This window comes from Cervus elaphus, chromosome 1, assembly GCF_910594005.1.
Source record: "Cervus elaphus chromosome 1, mCerEla1.1, whole genome shotgun sequence".
Lineage (NCBI taxonomy): Eukaryota > Metazoa > Chordata > Mammalia > Artiodactyla > Cervidae > Cervus > Cervus elaphus.
Genome location: NC_057815.1, coordinates 71,472,591 through 71,499,878, shown reverse-complemented (window position 1 = coordinate 71,499,878; position 27,288 = coordinate 71,472,591). Strand labels below are relative to the sequence as shown.

Here is a 27,288-nt window from a genome sequence, read left to right as displayed (position 1 = left end):
AGACCACAAGTAGGCACCTCGCAAGTCCTCCTATGTCTTTAGGCTAGCAGTGTGCCTGCCATATACCTGCTATATGATTAAATATTTGTCAAATGAATAAAAGCATGACCACTCACCTTAGTGTTGCAATTGCCTGGAGTTGAGGTTTTGTAAGTGGATGGACCTAGGGTTACTCAAGAAATGTATTTGTTTTTAGGTACTGATTAGCTATTTGTTTTTAGGTATTATTAGCTACCCCTTCAGTTTGAGCCATGCCCCTACTGAACTTACCTATTTTCGTTCTAGGAGCCTCTTAGAAGAGATGGCGTTGAGAACCCGACCCACTCCATTTGGAGTTTGGAAAAATCAAACATATGTGGTGTACCATAGTAGCCCCATCAAGACCAGATGATTGGGAAAGGGCAATGAACACCCCAGAAAGGGCCAGCATTACAAGGGAAAGAGGAGACTGGGCTGGTGACGTGGACTTAATACCAGAGTTCGGAAAACAGAGGGGTGTGCTGACATGGGCCTCGGGCACTTTTCATCCAGATTCTCAGTGCCGTTGGCACAGTGTGAGTGTGAAACTCACGGATGGAAGTAATATTTTCATTTAGTTATAAACCAGGTAGAGCTCCACAGCAGTGGCAGTGATGAAGACTTTCCGAATAGGAGGCTTGATTAGGGCCCCAAGTGTGTAGACTAAAAATCTATATACTACCAGGATTTCAGCAAATGGAAATGCCAAGACTCCTTTTTTCAGGAGACACGGATAAGGACTGGGCACAGTAGGCATACTCAACAGGTACAACAGCTTTCATGGCTGGTGGTGACTCCTGTGTTCCACCACTGGGGACAAGGCAGTGGCCATAGAGAAAGCCGAGACCAGCAGGTGAAGCTGTCCACAGGTGAGCAGACATCATGTTCATTTGTGGGTGTTGTGTGCATCTTGGTTCTACCTTGACTAGTTCTTAGTTGAAGGCAAGAAGTGAAGGGAACAGATCAACAGACAGGGGTATGCTATCCTGGCAGTCCTTAGGAGTATTTATTTGGGGCAAGAGGAACTTTGTAAGGGCAGGGGACTATATTTTCTTTTAATTTGACATATTCTTGGGTCTGATGTCATAATTTAGGTATTACAAGAAAAGCTTAGCTCACCAGGTTGATGAGGGCTGGAAATTTGGGTCACAGAATTTGGTAATAAAAGTAAACAAAGAGATCTTTGAAAATATGATCCCAATATGCTATGCTTGGGAAAATAGCATTCCCAAGCATGCTAAAGACAGTTATATGAAGTCATGAAAAACGAGACCCTACAGGTAACAGAGCAGAAACATGTCTTACTTGAGACAAGTTTTATTTGAAACACAAACTTTATTTGAAACAAAGCTTTATTCAAAAGAAGCCTTATTTGAAGAGAGAATTTGGTTTAGTACAAAAAGATGTGAAGGCATTCTGGAGACTCTCACAGATGGGCAAAAGAAGTTAGATCATACATGCATCTGAACAGAAGAGATGCTTTATTTGGAAAAGAGGGAACATGACTATAACATCTAAAAAATCGGCATTGTATATGATTACAAAGAAAAGAGAACTCTTGTGAGAAAGATGACATGTTCAGTGTTAAAGAGATTAATACATAACTGACATGGCTCATGGTCTGTGTAGACAAATAACCTTGTCATACCTTATAAAATACACTCATTGGAATCTTACCAAAGTTAGAAACAGGAGAGTCAGTTTCTATTCTGGACACTCTGCCTTAAGATACGTAGCCTTGACATGACCACATCCCAGTCAGCATAAGCCCCTTCTAGATGGCGGGATATCTCAGTTCCAGCTTCATAGCTTCGTCGGCCATGAAGTAAGCGCCAATTATCAAAGGTAATCACATCACCTAGACAAAAGATTTTTTACAGTGTGAATATAATCTTCCATGTAAATGATTCGCTGAGCTAGAAAATGTGAAATGCAAAAACAGCACTGCCACGTGGTTCACGCCCAGAGACAATATGTTTACTTCTTTACATGAAATTACATATTTGCTTTTTCATACAAATCAGACCACTAGATGCTGTTTGCTTTAGGCCTTTTGACATCTGAACTACATAGACGGTCAGGCCTCTGTAGACACTTTTATAATCTTACTTAAACTATTATCTCTATTCAAAACTTCTGAATTGTTCTTCCTAATTGTTACTTATCTCAGAAATACTCAGAAGTATTTTCTTTAAATTGAAATATAGTTGATTTACAATGTTATGTTAATTTCTGTTATACAACAAAGTGATTCAGTTATACATATAATACATTCATTTTTATATATTTTTCCATTATGGTTTATCACAGGATATAGAAAAATTTCCTGTGCTATAGATTAGGACCTTTTTGTTTATATATTCTATATATAATAGTTTGCATCTGCTAACCCCCAAATCCCACCCCATCTCGCCACCACCTTGGCAACCTCAAGTCTATTCTCTATGTCAGAGAGTCTCTTTCTGTTTCATAGACAGGTTCATTTGTGCCATATTTTGGATTCTGCATACAAGTGATATCATATGACATTTGTCCTTATCTTTCTGACTTAAGAAATGCTTATTTCTAGTTTAAAAGCTTCAGATAATTATAAGGATAGTAACATTCTTGGTTTGTCTTTTATGTTCTTAGTATTTATGTATATTATTTCTAAGCCTCATAAAAATCTTGAAATAAGAGTATTATCTCATCTTTTCATACATAGAAAACTGAAGCTCTGAGAAGTTGAAGCACCTTCAGAAGGTTTCTGCCATTAAATGGTGAAGCTTGAATTCTAACTCCTGTTTTTTGGGTATTTTTCTCCCATTGCATTTCCATTTTACATGTTACTGCTCTTAAAAATCAATGTGGTGTTGACTGCATAACAGTGAATTTATGAAGATTCTAGTAGTACTTTATTAGATCCAAAGATCAATTAAAAAAAAAAAAAGGCACAAGAGAAAAGTATCTTCTACTTGGCCCAGTCAGCAGGAGGGAGAAATTAGGCCTTTTATTTTAGATATCAAAAGCCTTGAGTTTCATGTCACTTTATTAAGTAGAGATGGTGCAGAGAACCCACAATGCTTTCTGCTCCTTTATCCAAGTGGCTGGAATACTTCAGTATGACTTTGTTTTAGGTAGCAATATGCCTGCCAGATCAGATAAGTGCAGTGAGTAAACATGACTCATGAACTTTAGAGTGAGAGTCATGGGGATAATTTTATCTGTTTACCAAGTTAGAAGAATTAAGTATAAGCTTCAGTTTGTATTGATTGGCTATCAGAATAGAAAATATGTCATCAGTCTTCATATCAGATACGAGATTTTATTTGGCTTGTAGCTTGTCTTTCAATATTTATTCTTAGGTTAGAGGTTATTAAATTTTGATGTGTTTAAAGATTACCTAGGAGCTTATTTAATGATGAGTATTTTAAAGTCAATTTAGAGCCAGGGTAGGAGCCAGAAGTCTGCTGTTTAAGCAAGCTGGCTATACACCAAGACTCTGTTGTAAGTTGTTCCACTTGCTATGTCTGAGAAAAACTGCTCTAGATACTGTGCTCAATGCTTAAGATTGAAGAAAACCCATTCTTGCAGTTGTTTGAGGAGGTGTGTTCACTGACCTGGATTCATCTTGAAAGTAAACTTGAAATCTTTACAGTTCATGAGGTCAACAAACTCCTTCAGGGCAGCATAGAAAGGCTGAACTCTCTCGACAGGTACATCAAATATCGTGTCTCTAGTTGCATTATTGAAGTTGATACGAACCACTTGATCTTTATCGTCTAATCTATTTTTCAAAGAGAAGAAGTTAAAATATAGAAGTCACGAAGTATTTATTTGCATTTGTAAGGGTCATTTCATCTTGGAAGCTGTTTCTGAAATACAGCATTAAAGAATCCAAACATATGTACAGAAAATATTAAGGTTATCTGTGATACAAAGTATTCATTGGTTTTTCATGTATTCATTTGGCAAGTGTTTTTGGAAATCTTACCACCAAAGTGCCAGAATGATTCAAATTACTTCAAAATAAATATTTCTGAGAAATTTAAGTTAAAATTTTTATTTGTTAGGAAAATGAATTCATTCTTCATTCTTTGAAAAAGAGTAGCTTTTACATATTAAAATATGTCTATGTTATAATTCATAGATCAATCAACTTATATGTTTTATCTATTGGGGTTTTAAGTATGATTTTATTGGATCATTATTGGGAAGAAAGACTTATTTTTTTTAATTTTTTTATTTTTATTATTTTTGAATTTTATTATTATTTTTTTATATTGTAGTGGTTTTTGCCATACATTGACATGAATCAGCCATGGATTTACATGTGTTCCCCTTCCCAATCCCCCCTCCCACCTCCCTCTCCATCCCATCCCTCTGGGTCTTCCCAGTGCACCAGCCCTGAGCACTTGTCTCATGCATCCAACCTGGGCTGGTGATCTGTTTCACCCTTGATAGTATACTTGTTTCAATGCTATTCTCTCAGAACATCCCACCCTTGCCTTCTCCCACAGAGTCTAAAAGTCTGTTCTGTATATCTGTGTCTCTTTCTGTTTTGCATATAGGGTTATCATTACCATCTTTTTAAATTCCATATATATGTGTTAGTATACTGTATTGGTCTTTATCTTTCTGGCTTACTTTACTCTGTATAATGGACTCCAGTTTCATCTATCTCGTTAGAACTGATTGAAATGAATTCTTTTTAATGGCTGAGTAATATTCCATGGTGTATATGTACCACAGCTTCCTTATCCTACCCTAGTGTTCATCGCAGCACTGTTTATAATAGCCAGGACATGGAAGCAACCTAGATGCCCATCAGCAGACTTTTTTTTTTAAAAGCTTGAAATGATCTGTTCTAATTCAATCCCTAATTTATAGATGGAGAAACAAAGTCACAGGGAAAGTAGAGTCTAGCTGGAAGTACATTCTTTGGATCCTTTCATCTATATTAACTATCTTAGTGTATAGGCTTCGAGAAGACTGATACTGTATTTCACTTAATGTTGTATTCTCAGCACTTACATAGAGCCTGGGCATAATAGGCAGTTAAAAAATATTTGTTACATATGCAACTTTGTATATTTTTTAGTACCTTTGGAGAGTACCAAGGTCTTTTGGGTATCTTGAGAGATTCTAATATTGTGATCTCTATAGTATTTCTTAGAAGTAAATCATGATCATGATAATATAACATAATACTGTTTTTAATGTAAGAAATAATAGTCCTAAGTTTGAGTTTGTTGGTTATAATTAGCAAGGTATGAGCATTGCTTAGTCACAGAGACAAAAGGAAGAAAAACTTTTTTAGCTTATTAGGAAGATGGACTTTTAGCCAGTTCTAAAATAGCAACCAACTTTATCTTTTCTTTAGGTAGAAAGAGGACAGATAGAGAAAACCTGAAGGTGGGCAAGGATGGTGATGAAGTGCCAAGAATTACTCCTGGGTCAGCTTAGGAGGTGGTAATGTGAGCCAATAGCTGACTGATTGGTCAAATAGAACAGACTCTGGCACATGTTCCAGGGCTTGGTGACACTGATTTGGGGTCTAGATTACACTTGGCTGGCTCCTCACACAGAGAGAACCAGTGGTATACAAAGTATGGCTACCTGGTCCCCATACTTTGTATCTCAGATTAATAGTCAATCCTGTGAGCCAATGGCAAGTGTAATGATAAAAGCTCTGTCTAGTCAAAGCTATGTAGTCTTTTTCCAGTAGTCATGTATGGATGTGAGAGTTGGACTATAAAGGAAGCTGAGTGCCAAAGAATTGATGCTTTTGAACTGTGGTGTTGGAGAAGACTCTTGAGAGTCCCTTGGACTGCAAGGAGATCCAACCAGTCCAACCTAAAGGAAATCAGTCCTGAATATTCATTGGAAGGATTGATGCTGAAGCTGAAGCTCCAATTCTTTGGTCACCTGATGCAAAGAGCTGACTCATTGGAAAAGCCCCTCATGCTGGGAAAGATTGAAGGTGGGAGGAGAAGGGGACGACAGAGGATGAGATGGTTGGATGGCATCACCAACTCAATGAACATGAGTATGTGCAAGCTCCAGGAGGTGGTGATGGACAGGGAGGCCTGGTGTGCTGCAGTCCATCGGGTCACAAAGAATCAAACATGACTGAGCAACTGAACTGAACTGAATGATAAACTCTTAGAAATAGTCATTAATAGCAACTCTTTGCTAATTGAGTAGTGACTGAAAACTACCTATTGAACCCATATAAGGAAAGAAAGTGTAAGAAAGAAACAGGTTTTCAAAAAAGGCTCTTAGAACTTGAATTTATATATATTGATAAAAATACAAATATGACTGAATAGGCAATGAAGTGCTCTCCCCTGCTGCCCCATCTTTTCCACATAGATAAAGGATGCTCTATAGCCTGCAGTTTGCAGCTTCAGGAACAAAGAATGAAGGAAGAGGTCAGTCAGCAGAAGAGACTGTGGATCTTCAGGTTTGAGTAATACAAAGCATAGAGCTTGAGACCTTTTGATTGATGTGTTCATACTGCTGGTTTCAGACCACTTTCACAGTTTCTGAGGACCTTTTGCCTTTTCACCTTATCTTTAAAATTCTAGCCTAACTCCTCCTGACACACATCCCTTCCTCTTCCCCTGTGTTATTTTCTGTGCATATAACAATGACAGACTTCCCTGGTGGCTCAGATGGCAAAGAATCTGCCTGCAATATGGGAGACCCGGGTTCGATCCCTGGTTTGGGAAGATCCCCTAGAGGAGGGCATGGCAACCCACTCCAGTATTCTTGCCTGGAGAATCCCCATGGACAGAGGAGCCTGGCGGGCCACAGTCCCTGAGGTCGCAAAGAATCGGACACGACTGAGTGACTAAGCACACAGATCAATGACAGCCTTTGTGTCATCCTTCGTGTCACTGACAAGGAGGTGACACCTTTGAAACTTCCCTTGGGACTCTTGCATCCCAGCCACTCTGCTGATTTGTTTCTTCTTCCTCTAACACGATGTACCATGGGATACTCCATGAAATCAGAATTTCGTATTTCATGGTACACTGTATTAAGCTTTCATTTCTAAGAGTTCATCTTTTGCTCAGATGCTCAGTTGTGTCCGACTCTTTGCGACCCCATGCATTAGAGCCTGCCAAGCTCCTCTGTCCTTGGGATTCTTCCACCAAGAATCCTGGAGTGGGTCACCATTTCCTCCTTCAGGGGATCTTGGAGACACAGGGATCGAACTCAAATCTCCTGTGTTGCCTGCATTGGCAGGTGGATTCTTTACCACTAGCACCACCTGAGAAGCCCCTAAGAGTTCATACATGTGGGCAAAAATAATCAATTCCTCTCTCTCTCTCAGTCTCTGTTTCTTTTAACCTGGTGTTTACTTTCTGTGTGAGAAAATAAGACACAAATTTGTTTTTTAGCATTCTAAAAAATGACCTAAGGGGAAATAGTAAGTAAATTTAGTTGTGAGGTGCAGAGAAGATGTTATTCTGAGGATGGAAGAATGTTAGAGGAGATGTGTGCTTGGCATCATGGGGATCAACTTAAAATGCAAAATTGGACCTTAGTAAGCAGGATATGCTACATGTAAAAAGAGGATGAAAGGAAAGTTTTGATGCAGGATTATATGCTGTTCAGTTCAGTTCAGTCACTCATTTGTGTTCAATTCTTTGTGACCCCATGAACTGCAGCACACCAGGCTTCCCTGTCCATCACCAGCTCCCGGAGTCTACCCAAACTCATGTCCATTGCATCGGTGATGTCATCCAACTATCTCGTCCTCTGTTGTCCCCTTCACCTCCCGCCTTCAATCTTTCCCAGCCCTTTCCCAGGGCTTTTCCAATGAGTCAGCTCTTTGCATCAGGTGACCAAAGAATTGGAGTTTCAGCTTCAGCATCAGTCCTTCCAATGAATATTCAGGACTGATTTCCTTTAGGATGGACTGGTTTGATCTCCTTTCTGTCCAAAGGGACTCTCAAGAGTCTTCTCCAACACCACAGTTCAAAAGCATCAATTCTCTGGTGCTCAGCTTTCTTTATAGTCCAATTCTCACATCCATACGTGACTACTGGAAAAGCCAGAGCTTTGACTAGATTGACCTTTGCTGGTAAAGTAATGTCTCTGCTTTTTAATATGCTGTCTACGTTGGTCATAGCTTTTTTTCCAAGGAGCAAGCATCTTTTAATTTCATGGCTGCAGTCACCATCTGCAGTGATTTTGGAGGCCAAAAAATAAAGTCTCTCAGTGTTTCCATTGTTTCCCCACCTATTTGCCATGAAGTGATGAGACTGGATGCCATGATCTTAGTTTTCTGAATGTTGAGTTTTAAGCCAACTTTTTCACTCTCCTCTTTCACTTTCATCGAGAGGCCCTTTAGTTCTTCTTTGCTTTCTTCCATAAGTGTGGTGTCATCTGCATACCTGAGGTTATTGATATTTCTCCTGGCAATCTTGATTCCAGTTTGTGCTTCATTCAGCCTGGTATTTCACGTGATGTACCTTGCATATTATAAATAAACAGGGTGACAATATACAGCCTTGATACACTTCTTTCCCGATTGGAACCAGTCTGCTGTTCCATGTCCAGTTCTAATTGTTGCTTCTTGACCTGCATACAGATTTCTCAGGAGGCAGGTCAGATGATCTGGTATTCCCCTCTCCTGAAGAATTTTCCACAGTTGGTTGTGATCCACACAGTCAAAGGCTTTGGCATAGTCTATAAAGCAAAAGTAGATGTGTTTCTTGAACTCTTGCTTTTTTGATGATCCAGTGGATGTTGGCAATTTGATCTCTGGTTTCTCTGCCTTTTCTAAATCCAGCTTGAACATCTGGAAGTTCGTGGTTCACATACTGTTGAAGCCTGACTTGGAGAATTTTGAGCCTTACTTTGCAAGTGTGTGAGATGAGTGCAATTGTGCAGTAGTTTGAACATTTTTGGCATTGCCTTTCTTTGGGACTGGAATGAAAACTGAGCTTTTCCAGTCCTGTGGCCACTGCTGAGTTTTCCAAATTTGCAGGCATATTGAGTGTAGCACTTGCACAGCATCATCTTTTAGGATTTGATATAGCTCAGCTGGAATTCTATCACCTCTACTAGCTTTGTTCATAGTGATGCTTCCTAAGGCCCACTTGCCTTTTGTTCCAGGATGTCTGGCTCTAGGTGAGTGATCACACCTTTGTGGTTATCTGGGTCATGAAGATCTTTTTTGTATGGTTATTCTGTGTATTCTTGCCACCTCTTCTTAATATTTTCTGCTTCTGTTAGGTCCATACCATTTCTGTCCTTTATTGTGCCCTTCTTTGCATGAAATGTTTCCTTGGTATCTCTAATTTTCCTGAAGAGATCTCAGTCTTTCCCATTCTATTTTTTCCCTCTATTTCTTCACACAGATCATGGAGGAAGGCTTTCTTTTCTCTCCTTGCTATTCTTTGGAACTCTGCATTCAAATGGGTATATCTTTCCTTTTCTCCTTTGCCTTTAGCTTCTCTTCTTATCTCAGCTATTTGTAAGGCCTCCTCAGACAGCCATTTTGCCTTTTTGCATTTCTTTTTCCTGGGAACGTCTTGATCCCTGCCTCCTGTACAATTTCTCCATCCATAGTTCTTCAGGCACTCTGTCTTTCAGATCTAATTCCTTGAATCTATTTGTCACTTCCATTGCATAATTGTAAGGGATTTGATTTAGGTCATACCTGAATGGCCTAGTGGTTTTCCCTACTTTCTTCAATTTAAGTGTGAATTTGACAATAAGGAGTTCATGATCTGAGCCACAGTCAGCTCCTGGTCTTGTTTTTGCTGACTGTATAGAGGTTCTCCATCTTTGGCTGCAAAGAATATAATCAATCTGATTTCAATATTTACCTTCTGGTGATGTCCATGTGTAGAGTCTTCTCTTGTGTTGTTGGAAGAGGGTGTTTGCTATGACCAGAGCGTTCTCTTGGCAAAACTCTGTTAGCCTTTGACCTAGTTCATTTTGTACTCCAAGACCAAATTTGCCTGTTAGTCCAGGTAGCTCTTGACTTTCTACTTTTGCATTCCAGTCCCTTTTAATGAACAGGACATCTTTTTATATGCTGAGGAAGGGTGAAAAGCCCAAAGCTGGGGAATAACCAGCTATATACTAGCTATGCATGCAGGACAAGCATTTAAACATAAATCAGCAACATCATGACTGCAAACTAGCAAATGCAAAACCTCTTCAGTGATGTCCATAAAAGAGCCCAGTGAAGACTGGGGAATCATCTATAATTCAAGTGGGGTGCTGTAGATTCTCTTCACTAGTTAAAATATTTCTCTTTGAGAGCGATATGATGTGAATGTGTTGTGAGAATATTACTATGGTCTTGCCTACCATATCATGTTTTATGAAGAAAATTTTATATCTTAAGAGCATCTTGCAAATTCATTATGTTCCTGTCTTGCTTTGGTCATTAGAAACTCAGAGCTGAAATTAAAATCTATCACCAGTAAATAGGTTGGATTATGAAAATGATAGCTAGCTAAAATTTATTCTGCTCTTTCTGAGTCAGGCATTGTGACAAGTCTGTCTGTATATTTTCTCTATAATTCTCACTGCAGTTGTTATGTAGTAGGTATTAACACTGGCTTCCTAGGTAGCTTAGCTGGAAAAGAATCTGCCTGCAGTGCAGGAGATCCCAGTTCGATTCCTGGGTCAGGAAGTTTCCCTGGAGAAGGGATAGACTACCCACTCCAGTATTCTTGGGCTTCCCTGGTGGCTCAGATGGTAAAGAATCCACCAGCAGTGTGGGACACCTGGGTTCGATTCCTGGGTTTGGAAGATCCCCTGGAGGAGGGCATGGCAACCCACTCCACCTATTCTTGCCTGGAGAATCCCCATGAACAGAGGAACTTGGCAGGCTACAGTTCATGGGGTCGCAAAGAGTCAGACACAACTGAGTGGCCAAGCACAGTACAGCACAGGTATTCATATTACTCCTTTTTTTTTTCTTTTTACTGACAATTATTCCTTTCTGTGGCTTAGCAAGCATAAGTCAATTGACCAACAGCATACAGATAACAAAAGAAGGAGTTGTGTTCATGTGACTGGATTTGTAACCACTAGGTTGCACTGCTATAGCTTAATCGACCAATATTATTTTTTTTTAATCACCATTATTATTTTTATCCTGGTTTATTTATTTATTATTGATTGTACTGCATGATATTTAATTTTCTCAGCAGCCTGCAAGATCTTTTTGTATTAAATAGGAAATAAGCATCTCAAAAGAGTGAAAAGATTTAACCACTAGGAAAATTAACCCGAACAATCAGAATACTGAAACCCTTGATTAACCGAAAACTCTGTTTCATTTTCTGTTGCTAAAAACACATTTTAAGTGAATTAATGTTAAACACATGACATTCTCTAGGGATATCTCTGAGACCTTGATAATGACCAAATTCTGGAATTTCATTACCAAAAAAAATAACAAAGCCAAATTATGATTCAGATGATGGCTATTTGGTTAACCTCATTCAATAGCTAAGTGGTTTTTTTTTTTTTTTTTTTTTGCCTCTGTTCACTAGCCTTGCGGAATCTGCAATCATATTGTGTCATAAAATAAATGATTATTTGTAATGGTCTTTTAAATATTTAAAACTATCATGTTAAACCTAAGAATCCTGAGAGTTTATGCCTTCTCTTTTCCATTCTCGATGACTGACCTCTTGGATGATGTTACTTTGGACCAGGATTTATTATTTTAATTCTGTCTTCCTCTCAGACCTTTCATCCAATATTTCATGGAAATATGCTGATTAAATATGCAAAAATATTTCCCAAAGAGGACTCTTCTCCACCCTGCTGCTGTCACCACCAGGACCACTTCTGTCCGAGGTACCCTCGGCTCTGACCTGCAGTCCCATAGGAACTCCTTCACTGGACTTCTTATTCCTGTGCTTGTTCTCCTACACTATTGAGCACGGCAGCCAGGGTGATCCACTAAAAGTGTAAATAACTTTATATGAATATAGATGTCTCTCTTTTGGTCAAAATCTTTCACTAAGAGTGAAAACCAGTGTTCTTATGATGGTTAACACAGCTTTATATGAACTGACAACTGTCTATCCTCCTCTCTTAACACTCTGCCCCACAGAGTGGCTTCTTGTGGTTCCTTGACCACACCCAGCATCTTCTTAGGATCATCCTAGGATCTTTGCTCTAGCTGTTTCTGGAAACTGCTCATTTTCTGGACAAATTCCTTAACTCTTAAGTTTTGCTCAAATATCACCTACTCAGTAAAGCTTGTCCTTGAAACACTATTTCAGTTCAGTTCAGTTCAGTTCAGTCGCTCAGTCGTGTCCGACTCTTTGCGACCCCCCTCGCAGCTCGCCAGGCCTCCCTGTCCATCACCAACTCCTGGAGTTTACCTAAACTCATGTCCATTGAGTCGGTGATACCATCCAACCATCTCATCCTCTGTCATCCTCTTCTCCACCTGCCCTCAATCTTTCTCAATCTTTCAGGGTCTTTTCCAATGAGTCAGCCCTTCACATCAGGTGGTCAAAGTATTGAAATTCAACTGAAACACTATTTAATGATATAAATTTTATCCTCCCTAAGTCTTTGGCTCTACAGGCTCCCCTAACCTGCCTTACTTTTCCTTGTTTCTTAAACACTTAAAATATCTTAACATTCATTTCAATTTCCTCATTTATTTTAAAAATTTCTAATTCTCCCCTCCCCCATTAGTAAGTAAGCTTCATGAGGACAGGAAACTGTTTTGTATACCAGTGTATCCCATGCACCAACAAGAGTGAATGGCCTCAGTAAATATTTGTTGAATGAATAAATGACAATCACGTGTATATTTAAGAAAGCTGAGTTAGTATATTGGGGATTTGATTATTTATTAGATGAGTTTATTTCATATTATTTGGTTATTTCTCCTAAAAGAAGAATACAAATTCAATTGTAAAATTGAAACACCTCAAAATTCATTAAGGTCACATTAAATCAAATATGCCCTAGAAAAAACAATGTAGGTTAATTCTCAAATAAAAGGATACTTGGGTGGCCTTTGTAGATACTGTCTTGTGAAATAATGCTAAACAAAAAAAGAACACAAAAAGTTCTGTGTAGGGAACATATGATTTTTTGTCATCAGTCTGGGGAGATGTTATTGTTTCTTTCTCTGCCCTTGTGGTACAGGTGAGGCTGACCTTTGGAGATGAACATGTGATCCAGGGACAGCCAATCAGAATTCTCTGACTTCCTAGTCATGGCAATTCTTCCAGGATAGGCTGAAACACATTCTGGGCAGCGAGTCTACATCTTTGCTGTAGCTATTGGAAAATAAGTATTTTTTGTGTCCTGTCATTACCAGCTCTAAGGACAATGAAAACTTGGAGCTTCTACTGATTATCTTTAAAAATGAAACCAACACAGAGGATGTGTTGGCTGAGACGTGAAGGAAAAAATAAAAGATCAATATCAGATGATACTTTTCAACTCCTAGACTATCCAGCTTGAGTTATATTCTTTCACTTCTGAAAGGGTCCTGATTAGTACAATCACACTGAGTATAACTATGCAGAATTTATAGTTTAAAAATGGAGAATACATGAAGTCTTAGTTACTTATATTGATTAAGAACAGAAATTTCATGGAGTTTGATTTTTTAAAATTTTTATGGTGAAAAGGTTCTTTCTTTTCTCCTTCATTAGAGAACTGGGCTAAACAGTTAATATAAAGTAAAGTTCAGAAATGAGTGGATTTTTCTGTTTAAGCTTTAGGTCAATGAAGCTTTTGCTGTCACTGTTTTATTGAGATGAGAAACTTAGAAACAGTACTTACTCTATAATTTTGTGTTTGGATTGTACAGAGAAATCACAGTAATCCACTCCAATGTCTGTAAAGTCCACGAAGGTGGAGGATAGAATCTGGAATGCTCGAGGATTTTTTTCCTTGAGCTTTTGGCATACGTTAAATCCATCTACAATTTCTGACTCACCCCCAGTGACAGTTTGCTTTATGCAGTGCAGAAGCTGAACCTAGAAATAGAAACAGAGAACCATGTTTTAAAATGGCATGCACCTACATTTTTGACAGCTTTAAAGAAAGATTCATAAAGGTAATATACTTTTATATCTATCACTTGTGTCAACAGAGAAAGAGGTTAGGGAAAAAAGTTGCTTCAAATCAAAAGTTTGCTGTTCAAATAGTGTTACATTTTAAGACAAGGATGCAATCAAACAATGTTTGTTTGTAAACAAAAGGCACAGATCATAAGAGCAGTAGGGAGTGAGCACTTCCTGTTGGCTTTACAGAAGAAGTGGAATTTAATTTGGGCAAAGTAGAAGGGATAAGATTTTAGATACATAGACTAGAACAGCGAGAGCAAATCACTTGGCAGTGTTGATGGGTGTGCAAAAACGCACACTTCACTGGGTCTCAAAATATCTGGCTTCAGTAGAGGGTTACAACTGGAAATAGTAATCCACTTGGAAAAGTAATTTGGGATCTAGTCAGGGAAAGTGTTGAATGTCAAATGAAAGATTGGACTTTCTTGTGCACAGAGAGGAATTGGTAAAGGCTTTTGAATATGGAAATAGTGTAGTCAAGACTGAGTTGAAAATTATTAGTCCAGTGGTGTTAACAAGGGATACAATTTTTTTAATGGAATAACTTGTAAGAGAGTAACTACTTGAGAATCTAATGCAATGAAAGTGAAAGTCTCTCAGTCATGTCTAACTCTGCGACTCCATGGACTATACAGTCCGTGGAATTCTCCAGGCCAGAATATTGGAGTGGGTAGCCTTTCCCTTCTCCAGGGGATCTTCCCAGCCCAGGGATCAAACCCATGTCTCCTGTTTTGCAGGTGGATTCTTTACCAGCTGAGCCACAAGGGAAGCCCAAGTCACAGGAGAGGTAGTTCAAGTATAATGATAAAGGAATGAGGTAGGATGAGGCTATGAGGATGAATAAGCCCAAGAAATAGTGGGAATGAGAAACCAAAAGGATGGGAAGTGTTAATTACTTTTACTAAGATTTAGAGAAAAATGCGTAATATGATTTTATTTTGGAAAGCTAAATGTGGTAATATTTTAAATAATATTCTTTTGAATGGAGTTATTTTCCTTGGTTATGTGATTCCTTTTAGTAAGTCTGCATGGGTGGGTGATTTTGAATATCTAAATTTAGACTGTGATTTTCTGTATAAAGAAACTATCACTCTTCAGCTGTGAAAACTTCCTTCTTCATTAAATAAAAATAAAAACCAATGTCTGACAATTTTTATAAAAAAAAAAGAGGCAAATACGATCAAATACACAGACTAGGGGGATACCAGCATAAGTGGGAAAAATATCCATTTAGCTTGGCTAACTCTTAACTTGGCTAACTCTGAGGATTGCTAGGGCAAGTGTTGCCCATTAGAACTTTCTATGATGATGGAAATGTTCTTCCATGAGCCCAATGTAGTCATCCCTAGTCCTGTATGTGTATTGTGCACATGAAATGTGGTTAGTTTGTCTGAGAAACTTAACTTTAAACTTTATTTAATCTTAATTAGTTTAAATTACAGCTTAATCCTGGATGACTAGTGTCTACTGTATTGGATAGTGCAGATCTAAAATACAAATCCTTTTTAAAAATTTAATTTTTTAAATTTAATTTTTATTTTATATTGGAGTATATTTGATTTTACAATGTTGTGTTAGTTTCAGGTGTACAGCTAAGTGACTCAATTACACATATACATATATCCATTCTTTTTCAGATTCTTTTCCCATGTAGATTATTATAGAACATGATGAATGTGTACAGGTTTTTTCCCCCCCAAAAGAATATTCTATCTTTTTTACTCTCCCTCTGCCAGCAAGCCACTCCCTCTGTCTGGAATGCCTGCCTCTAATCTGTGCCTGACTGATCTCAGAACTTCAGAAACTAGTTCACTTCTTCCCTGAACAGCCCCCATTCTGCATGACCCAGGCAGCATTTGGTATCTGTGTTTATTCAGGAAGCTCTTGCCCTGGTGCTAATTCTGCTTTTTTGGGACAGAATCTCCTCTGGTCCATCCCTTTGGAAACTGTGAGCTCCTGGAGGGCAGAAACAACATTCCCTACTCCCTTTGACTCTTACAGAGTGCCTCATCCGTAACAGATATACAATGAATGTGTGTTAAAAACCAAATGTGTCAGTCCGAAGAGGCCACATGTGACCTCTCCCAACGTGTGGCTGTGGGAAATCCTGCCTCCTTCCCAAACCATACAGAAGTTCTATTTAAAATCTAATATATACTTGATCTTAAACTATGGTGTTGGGCTGGGGGAGGAGGAGGAGACAGAGGATGAGATGGTTGGATGGCAACATCGACTCGATGGATATGAGTTTGAGCAAACTCCAGAAGATGGTGAAGGCCAGGGAAGCCAGGTGTGGGGCAGTCCCTGGGGTCCCAAAGAGTCGAACAGGATGGAGTGATTGAACAACAAATGCATATTTATTCATTCCCTACAACAGCCCTTAGAATTTGATAATTTCATCACCATTCTGTAGAGGAAGAAACTGGGACTCAGGTGTAAAAACTGGCCAGCTGGTAAGAACTCTGCTAATATATGGCAAAACTAGTGTTCAAACCTTGGCCTTTGTGCTTCAAATCCTCAGACAGCAAGTTCCTTTCCTGTGAAGGCAGAAGTCCCTTTATAGTACAGTTAGTAATTCAGTATTGTGTGGTGTGTGCGTTGTGTTTTGTAAACTTAAACTTATATTTTTAGATTGATGACACCTCATTTTCTGCTATTATGAGAGAACTGACCTAAATGAATAATTATCATCCTTAAATTGATGTCTTCTTTTTGAGCTTGAAAATATGTGCATAAACTGACCAAGTCATTATAGAAAATCATCTCATTGCCAAAGCAATGAGGGGTGAAGCAGCATGATTAAAAAGAAGATGAAATGGAAATATCAACCTCAAGTCTCTCAAACTCCAAGAAGGCAAAGCAATAACATAACTTGGTCTGTGGTAGAATCTGTGTTCTTCAAATCCTTTTTAGACTCTGCCATAAAGAAGTCACAGAATATTTCAAATATAAATCTTTAAAACAAAGGTCAACTGATGTCTTTTACATATGGCAAGGCCAACTAATAATCTTCTTTTGTTAATGTACATTTTAATGCAATCCTATGAAAGAAAAAAGATGATGGACCCAGACAACACTTTCATTGCACATTCAAAAGGTAAATATATGCCTGGTGTGTATAAAGCCCAATTTGATGTCATGTAAGTCATTCAGAACCAAAAATATTTTCTTTTTAAATGTTACTTTATGGCAGCATGTGACTTTTGGCTCAGAGACAGTGAATGAAACAACATCTGTGTTTCATTAAAGATATGTCTCCTTATCCTGCCCCATATGATTGAAATTGATCAAACTGAACTCTCAACAGGTAACTCATTATCCAGATCATTTCATCTGTACTGAAAAGAATATTGATTTATTCTATTTGTTATAAAAGAACTCAAACTTTGGTTCAAAAACCTTTGAATAATTCCAAGTGGAAACTTAATAGCACAAGCAGGTACCTGAATTTCAATCATTATTTTACTAGAATCTAGACATTTCAGGAATCATTTTTTATTTAAAAAATCTATCAGTTTATTTAGATTTGGACCTTTCACTTGCTGGTAAGGATTGGTACAAGTTTGTGGCATTTTAAACTTCTTTTTAGCATATTTATTAAGTCTCTATTACATCTAAGGTACTGGGCCAAGTTTTGAAATAACATGGAAGTAAAAGATTCAATTCCTGTATTTTGTGTATTCGTAATGTATGACAGTGTCTATAAATAGTCAGCATGTTACGGGAATTATGGTAATTAGAAAGTCCAACTCATGATCCCTATGATGTGGTAAATAATTTTGATGGAGGCCTTGTTTCAAGTTCTAGTTCCCTATTACTCACCCTGTGAAAGTATTTAACCATGCTGGATACCTTCATTTAACATAAAAAGACATGATTGCTTCTGTTTACCTTGAAGGAATGCTAAAGGCATCAAATAAAGCAATATAAGTAAAAATGCTTTGAAAGAATATAAAATACAGAAAGTGTAATATAAAGTACTATGAAAATGTCAAACTTTATACTTCAGGAATGTTTATGAAGTCATTTGATCACTTTTCTGTAGGCTTTCAATTTTAACCCTGAAATAAAACATAAATTCATAAAAAATCAGGTAATTTAAAAATTCAAATAGAATCTAGTTTTCTAGTCTAATTTTAAGAACTTTATTCCCTTTGACTTCTCCAACTTGTCTTTGGCAAATGAACTGAGATGATTAGTTTGGCTTTCAACCCCCAGGGTTTTAGAAAATTTTTGGGCCACATTTAAAACAAATTATATTGTGTGTCTTCCCCTCAACCCGTTTCTGAAAAGGTGACTATTGAGGGTCATTTCACTGTCGCATTTAGTTCCAAGAAATCATGTGGCATTTTACAATCAACAAAGTAATTTAAAACAGGTGAAGTAAAATACTAGACTAGCTTAGTTAATACTGATGACGACAATGGGTAACAAAGGCATGAAGACAGTGTGTCCAGTTAATATGATGAAAAACACAGATGAATTTTGATATTCCCCCATTTCACCTTCGTTAGCTAGAGAATTACCCCAAATTTCCACTTTCCTTATCTTTGAAGATACAAATTTCTGTGGGGCTATTTCCTTTAGTTGCATTTAGCTCTAAAAATAGGAACAAAATCTCTTTTCAAAGATAGGTTTCTGACCATTAATTTCTTGGTTTAGCAAAATGATGCTTTTGTAAAAATGCAGCTGTTTAGTAAAATGGTAATGTTGTAACAAGGTAATAGACGGGGAGGCTTCCAGAAAATCTGGAGGATCTGTGCTCCATGGTGAACATCTCCCTCCTTGATGAAGAATCGGACAGATGGGAGAGTAGATGGTTTCCCAAAACAACCAAAGTTATTCTGCTTCTTGCTTTCACACCCCTTTGTGGTATGTATTTGCAGCTTCTCCCACAAAAGGTGGCCTCTACTTCCTCACCCCTTGCTGCTGCTGCTGCTAAGTCACATCAGTCATGTCTGACTCTGTGCGACCCCATTCCTGGGATTCTCCACCCCTTGAGTCTGGGCTAAAACCTTCGACCAAAAAAGCATGAAAACGTGGCAGAGATGGACACTGTGCTGATTGCTAGCCTAGGTCTCAAGAGGCCTTGTATGTTTCAGCATGCTCTCTGGAGACCCTGCTACCTGCTATGTGCATAAACGTGGGCCAGCTGGGGTGGGGGCGGGGGTGGGAGGGGTTGGTGTGTGGGGAGATGATAGATCAGATGCGGCAGGGACAAGTCATCTCAGCCACCTAGGTCAACCAGTCCCTTGCAGACTCAACAGCAGCAGAATTACTCAGCTGAATATAGCTGAAATTATAAGTCAATGGCTACACTTTTAAGCTGGTAAGTTATGGAGTGGTTTTGTTTGTTCATTTGTTGTTGTTGTTGTTTTTTACTGCAATAGTTAACTGATAGGAATGGTGGCCATATGACTTTGTGGGAAAAACTCTATATTGTGTCCCCTGGTTTTATTTTCTCTTTCAACTCTCCAGGGAATGTTAAATGTTCAAAAAGACCTCAAGATATACTGCTGTGGTAAAATGTCTTGGCAAAGCAGTAAGTGCCAGTAGTTACTTCCAGGGAGAAATGAAGAAATGTAAAAAAAAAAAAAAAAAAAAAATGCACGGAAATCTCCTATCCCTTGTGAATGTGAGGCTGTTCAAGATTTAGGTACAGAGATTCTGTAAGCTTGGATTGTGTTTGGAGAAAGATCTACATTAAGACAAATTAGCTAGTGAAACATACAATTTTCTAGGCTCAAAATACAGGAGAGTATTGGTCCTTGGCCTGCCTTGTGGAAAACATGTTGAGGCTCACCTTACCCCAGGTGGGTGATGGAGGGCTGGGTAATCAGTATGAAAGCTTAGCTTCCCAGTTGTGTAAGCTACATTGTTTGCATCGATTTTGTCTTGCACTTGCCAAGTATGTCTGTAAAATACAAGAAACATATGTTTAAACAGTCTGTCACTAAGCCAGAGGAAACGTGTTAGAATGAACTTGAGACACGGGAGAAATGGAAACTTCATCTTATGAAATAATTACCATAATGACTATGAGCCAGGAAAAGAGTCTGACCTTTCTTTGTCCAAAGTAGCCTTCTCAGAATCAGCTTCTCCTCATTTCACTTCTCCTCTCCAAACAAAGGGTGCAGAGTTTATACAGAGGTGTATATGAGATGGTGGGCTTCCCAGGTGGCCCAGTGGTAAAGAATCCTCCTGCCAAATGCAGGAGGCATAGGAGACACGGGTTTGATCCTTGGGTCAGGAAGAGCCTCTGGAGGACGAAATGACAACCCTCTCCAGTATTCTTGCCTGGAAAATTCCAAGGACAGAGGAGCCTGGCGGGCTACAGTCCATGGGGTCACAAAGAGTTGGACATGACTGAATGACTGAGCATGCACGCATGCATATGGGATTGTAGGTTATGTTTTTAACAACAATGCATTTTAAAAATGAATTATTGAGGCAAAATTTACAGAATATGAAATGGCCATTTTAAAATGAAAACTTCATTGGCATTCAGTGGCATTCAGAACATTTACAATGCTGGTAACAAATGCCTCTGTTTATATAGTTTCGAAACATTTCCATCACTCCAAACTAAAACCTGCTACCTATTATGCAGTTTCTTTCCACTTTGTCCTCTTCTCAGTCTCTGGCAAATGCCCATCTGCTTTCTATCTCTATGGATTTAAGTACTTTTGTATATTTAATATAAATAGAATCATACATGTGACTCATGTGCCTGGATTCTTTCACTTAACATAATACCTTCGAGATTCATCTGTGTTGTAGCAGGTATCAGCACTTCATTCTTTTTTATGCTTGAATAATGCTCTATTGTATGGATATATTCATTATTTGATGGACATTTGTGCTGCTGCTACTTTTTGGTTATTGTGAATAGTCCTGGTATGAATATGTGGATTTTCATGTACATGCATTTATTTGAATAACTATTCTCAATTTGTGGAGGGGTGATATGAAGGAGTAAAATTATGGGGTTATATCATAATTCTATCTTTAAGTTTTTGAGTAACCACCAAATTGTTTTCCACAGCAGCTGAACCATTTTACATTGTCACCGGCAATGTGTGAGGGTTCCAGTTTCTCCACATCCTCACTGTACTTGTTTTCTGTTTTTTTTTTTAATTATTATAACTATCTTAGGGTGTGAAGTGGTAGCGCATTGTTTTGCTTTGTAATATCCTTATGGCTAACGATGTTGAGCAACTTTTCCTTGGAAGATGGTAACACTGGGTAAATGGAAGGAAGCTGTGTCTCAAAATAAACCAAAGTTGGTCACTATATACACATGCCATTTTATTGTTGTTACAATGTCCACTTATTGTATTATGTTCATGAGTGAGTGAGTGAAAGTTGATCAGTCATGTCTGACTCTTTGAGACCCCATGGACTATAGTGTCCATGGAATTCTCCAGACCAGATTACTGGAGTGGGTAATTGTTCCCTTTTCCAGGGGATCATCCCAACCCAGGGATTGAACCCAGGTCTCCTGCATTGCAGGTGGATTCTTTACCAGCTGAGCCACCAGGGAAGCCCTTATGTTTATAGTCACCAAATCATTTTCAATAACTATATATTGAGCAAATCTATTCGATTCCAGGTATTGTTTTAGCATTAGACATATAGTTGGGAACAAAAAGGACAAATAAGTAAGTACGAAATCTGATATCAGATAGAGATAAGTGCTATAAAGAAAATAAAGCAAGCTAAGGAAACAAAGATTGGGGCCAGAAGAATGTCATGGTAGAAATGATGCTTTGGGAAGTACTCTAGAAAGAGCTGAAATTTTTCATTGAGGCCTGAATTAAATAAGGGAAGGAGAATGTGAATTTCTGAGAGAGGTATTTGAGGCAAGGAAATGTGAAATGAAAAGATTGGGCTTCTTCCCCATTCTCTGAGATTGAGGATGAAATTAGCTATTTTGGTCTGTTTTTTTTTCTTCTCTCATTTAAATCTAGGGTGGAAAGCCTGGTGTATCTTTCATTAAAGATTAAAGAGCCATCTACATGTGGCCATGAACTGGAAAGAGACCTAGTGAAAGGAGAAGAGGGTATATATAGCCTGCTGTAGCTCATTTCAAGTATGAGTCAGGCAATCCATTATATCGTCATGACTATAGCCAAGAAATACATGTTCTCTATGAAGTTCATGTCATTCCATGGCCCATATATAATACAGATTCAGACTATTGTCAACATCAGCATTCCAAGAATAACCAACATGTAGGAAGGGATTTAAGGATACAAAAAAAATATTGTATCAAGTTGTAAAAGACATAAGGTCGTCTTAGAAGATGATGTTGTTGACCCAGTCAGGAGGAAATGACTTTATTTAGATTTTCTCCCCTAGAGTGATGATAGTTTTGCATTGATCCATCTACATTCTCTTTCCTGATTGCTCCTATGATCAAGGGTAGAGGAACCGAGTTTTTCTGTGGCCAGAGCTGGCTGAGATTCAAGGTGTGAACTTCAGCCAGGGAACAGATCTTTTCTTTGACACTAACTGGCTTCCACAGAGATGAGGCTTGTGACTTGGCCTCTTCAGAGCACTTCTCCAGCCCTCTGAGCTAACTGGCAGGGGATAATAAACATTTTTTAGCCCTTAAGTGTCTTAAGCACGGTATGGGATGTATAGCCTAAAAGTCTACACTCACACATAATGATAAATCCCAGGAAAGGAGTTTGCCAGTCCCAAGCATAAAATATTCTCTTAATAGTTATAGCATAAGTCTGGAAAAATCTTAGAAATGTCATTTGATCTACCTTTCCACCTCCTTATAGAAATGAATCATGCCAGGAAGGCTGCTGCTGACTGTCTATGACTCTAAGCTTTCACTTATCCTTTTCAAATCCAAATCTCCAATAAAACACAGTAGAAATAAATGCAAACATGATCCATTGGCCTATGTAGAAAGCATTTTTTAAAAGCCCACTTGTGGGCCTTAATGAGATTAGGGTGTACCTACAAAAGCACCTCTCATTAGTGACATATTCTTCGAATTCTAAGTAAGGAAACAACTAAAGCAGATTATCAGGAGTTATGATGCAATAGAAGTGGAGGACCAGATTGTTCTAAAGCTGGGGAAGCAGGCTCAGTGTAGCATCTAGATCCAGTGGTATAGACTTGGTTGGCATTGCCCTGGGGCAGGTAATTGTCACTGAACAAATAATACTGTTTTTGCCAAAGGCTGCATTAAATAAACCTGTGTATTTTCACTGAGCTGTTCATGTCATTCTAAACATTTATTAATACTTAGAACTTTCCCTTATATTTTTTCTTCTATTCAAGAGTTTGTTAAAAGCTTCTGTACATTAAAGTCATGATTTTAAGACAGTATTTCATGAAATTGGTTTGAGTGCTAATTTACTAGATTTACCCTAATTTAAATGACCATTCATAGATACCATGGTATTTCATAATATTAATAGTGTTTTGTGATGAATTTGAATCCTTCAATATGTATGGAGTACTGAAATTTTGCTTTTGGTAGATTTTTTTTCTTTATACCCTTGGTGATGAATTTATACTCTTGGTTAGTGGCTCATACTTGGAAAATCAAGCTGAATTCATTTCTAATCTTTTTCTTTTTTGAAGTAGTACTTATATGAAGGGATGTTATAAACCTGCCACCTAAATTTCTTGTCCCTAGCAGCTATAGCCTCTAATACAGCAAGTTCTTCTGGTTGGATTAAGAAAGAACGTCCTCTTTGGAACATCATTATATATCCCATTGGGTCAAAAATATAATGGTCATGTATTTTTTTTGTTTTTAAATTTTAACATGGAAAATGCTCTTCTAGTTAAACTAAAATGTTGTATAGTTAACCATCCAAAGAATATTCTATTGCTTATTGTTTCTAACTATATTTGTGACATTTCCACATGTGACTTCCTGGATGTAGTCACTCATTAGACCTCCAGTTACTTATATTTCCAGTACTATTTATTAGGCACTTACTAGTGGCCAGGAACTGAGGATACAGAATTGAATAGACTTGGTATTTGCACCTCATGAAACTGATAGTCTGTGGGGAAGACAAATTAGTGTGATTTATCTTCCAAAGTTAACTTACAGGATGTTATGAGAGTAAAGAAATGACCATCAAGTAGAGACATGAAGATTGGGTAGGATTTACCTAGAAGCATAAGGGTCATCTATGAACAAAGATAGTGGAGGTGATGGAATTCCAGTTCAGCTATTTCAAATCCTAACAGATAATGCTGTGCAAGTGCTGCACTCAATATGCCAGCAAATTTGGAAAACTCAGCAGTGGCCACAGGACTGGAAAAGCTCAGTTTTCATTCCAATCGCAAAGAAAGGCAATCCCAAAGAATGCTCAAACTACTGCATAATTGCATTCATCTCACACACTAGCAAAGTAATGCTCAAAATTCTCCAAGCCAGGATTCAACAATATGTGAACCATGAACTTCCAGATGTCCAAGCTGGGTTTTAGAAAAGGCAGAGGAACCAGAGATCAAATTGCCAACATTCGCTGGATCATCAGAAAAGCAAGAGAGTCCCATAAAAACATCTATTTCTGCTTTATTGACTATGCCAAAGCCTTTGACTGTGTGGATCACAATAAACTGGAGAATTCTGAAAGAGATGGGAATACCAGACCACCTGACCTGCCTCTTGAGAAATCTGTATGTAGGACAGGAAGCAACAGAATTGGTCATGGAACAACAGACTGGTTCCAAATAGGAAAAGGAGTACATCAAAGCTGTATATTGTCACTGTGCTTATTTAACTTATATGCAGAGTACATCATGAGAAATGCTGGATTGGATGAAGCACAAATTGGAATCAAGATTGCTAGGAGAAATATCAATAATCTCAGATACGCAGATGACACCACCCTTATGGCAGAAAGTGAAGAAGAACTAAAGGGCCTCTTGATGAAAGTGAAGGAGAAGAGACAAAATGTTGGCTTAAAGCTCAACATTCAGAAAACTAAGATCATGGCATCTGGTCCCATCACTTCATGGCAAATAGATGGAGAAACAGTGGCTGACTTTATATTTTTGGGCTCCAAAATCACTGCAGATGGTGGCTGCAGCCATGAAATAAAAAGATGCTTACTCCTTGGAAGGAAAGTTATGACCAACCTAGACAGCATATTAAAAAGCAGAGACATTACTTTGCCAACAAAGGCCCATCTTGTCAAGGCTATGGTTTTTCCAGTGGTCATGTATGGATGTGAGAGTTGGACTATAAAGAAAGCTGAGCACCGAAGAATTTATACTTTTGAACTGTGGTGTTGGTGAAGACTCTTGAGAGTCCCTTGGACTGCAAGGAGATCCAACCAGTCCATCCTAAAGGAAATCAGTCCTGAATGTTCATTGGAAGGACTGATGTTGAAGCTGAAACTCCAATACTTTGGCCACCTGATGCGAAGAGCTGACTCATTTGAAAAGCCCCTGATGCTGGGAAAGATTGAAGACAAGAGGAGAAGGGAATAAGAGAGGATGAGATGGTTGGATGGCATCACCGACTTAATGGAGATGAGTTTGGGTAGTCTCTGGGAGTTGATGATGGACAGGGAGGCCTGGAGTGCTGCAGTCTATTGGGTTGCAAAGAGTCGGACATGACTGAGTGACTGAACTGAACTGAACTGATAAGGGTCATCACAGCTAGAAAAAAATAGCTTATGAGAAGGCCCAGTGGAGGGAGAGAATATGGTCTATCACAGGATGAGAAAGAGGATGTCAACTGGGCTAGACCGACAGGATTTACTCCTTGGCTTCCCTTCACATTTCTGATTCCCTTATAGCCCTGCAAAGTCTTACCAAAAAATCTCATTCTATTAGGGTATAGAGATGGACCCTCCAAAGCCATAATACACGGTATCACCAATTATGTAGGAGGAAGCAGAGAGAAGGAACTAGATATCTGATGGCTCTGGAAAATTTCCAAATCACAAACATAGTCAGTGGAAAGTGCAGTAGGGCAATTTGAGAACGACAATTAAGTCTGAGAGAGAATTTTCACATTCCAGCATGGCTGAATACAAGAGGTCTATGGTAAGGAGTTGGAATAGTCTGGGCCCCATAAACTCTAAAAACTTACCAAACTCCCTTCTACGATAAAGCTCCCTTCTGAGAAAAAGACCCTAAATGAATATTACAGGGACAAAGGGAAAAGATCTGGATGAAAGGAAAGGAGAAGGACTGGGAGAAGGAGAAGAAGAATATTATCAGCCATCGTTGTAAAATCTGACATAAAACAATAAATTACAGAAGTTTTCTGAATCATATCCCCTTTTAACCATTAAGAAAACAAATTTTTTTTATAAAAATGAGCAACATAGAGATGATTAAGGTTTAGTTTCATATTTGTTTTTTAGAGGGAAAGAATAAATCAAAATAGCATACCCATAGACAATATGTACCAGAAGGATATGACCCCAAAAGATGAGCATAAAATATAATTATCCCTATTTCTAGTTTGTTTTCTACATATAGTTACTTCTAATGAATCCAGAAAACTTTGGTACACTACATGGAAGAATAGCTTACATAAGAATTAGAAACTAAAAATGGGGTGATATACTCAGAAAAGAAAAAAAATTAAAAATTTTTTTAAAAATGAAGGCTAAATTAGAAGAAATGCAAGATCAAATAAGCACAACAAATAATGCCTTTAGATAGCTAGAGGATGAAAAGGAGAAGAATTTAAATGTCAAAAAAAGGGAAGAGATAAGAAGTATTGGAGAGAAAGTAACAAATTAAGAGGATAGGCAAAGAAGATTAATATGTACATAATAGATGTCCTCAAAAGAAGAAACCCAAACTAAAAGAGAGCAAGTTCTAAAAACAACAATTTTAAAAATTCTTAAAATTAAAAAAATTATATTTGACACTTTACGTTGAAAGATCAGTCCAAATACTCTCTGAAAAAGTTGCCTCAGAGTAACCAACACCAAGACATAGTCTGTAAAATCAATACTCTTGAAAGAAAAAATCTGAGGGGATCTAGGTAGAAATACCAAATTACTTATAAGGAAAAGAAATTACTAATAAAATCATATGGACATGTTAGAGATGCTATAAGCCAAGAATTTGATATTTAGCCAAGCTGATTTTCAAGTATAAAGTTCTTAAGCTGCTTTCAACATGCAAGAATTCAGAGAATATTGTTCCCATGAGTTCTTCCAGAGAAATTTACAAGAGAATGGGCTTCAGG

At 38.1% G+C, this 27,288-nt stretch overlaps 1 protein-coding gene across 3 annotated transcripts in view; it reads right to left on the bottom strand.

Moving 5' to 3' along the window:
* Positions 1 to 1,333: 1,333 nt before the first annotated feature.
* Positions 1,334 to 27,288, bottom strand: part of BBOX1 (gamma-butyrobetaine hydroxylase 1) — a 65,906-nt gene continuing 39,951 nt past the window's right edge. For all 3 annotated transcript variants that reach the window (XM_043908294.1, XM_043908301.1, XM_043908286.1), the window contains 4 exons: positions 19,896 to 20,001; positions 13,801 to 13,997; positions 3,618 to 3,784; positions 1,334 to 1,876 (listed from right to left, as the gene is read on the bottom strand). In XM_043908294.1, coding sequence (XP_043764229.1) covers positions 1,716 to 1,876; positions 3,618 to 3,784; positions 13,801 to 13,997; positions 19,896 to 20,001 — 631 coding nt within the window. In that variant the 3' untranslated portion in view covers positions 1,334 to 1,715. The remainder of the gene's footprint in view (positions 1,877 to 3,617; positions 3,785 to 13,800; positions 13,998 to 19,895; positions 20,002 to 27,288) is intronic.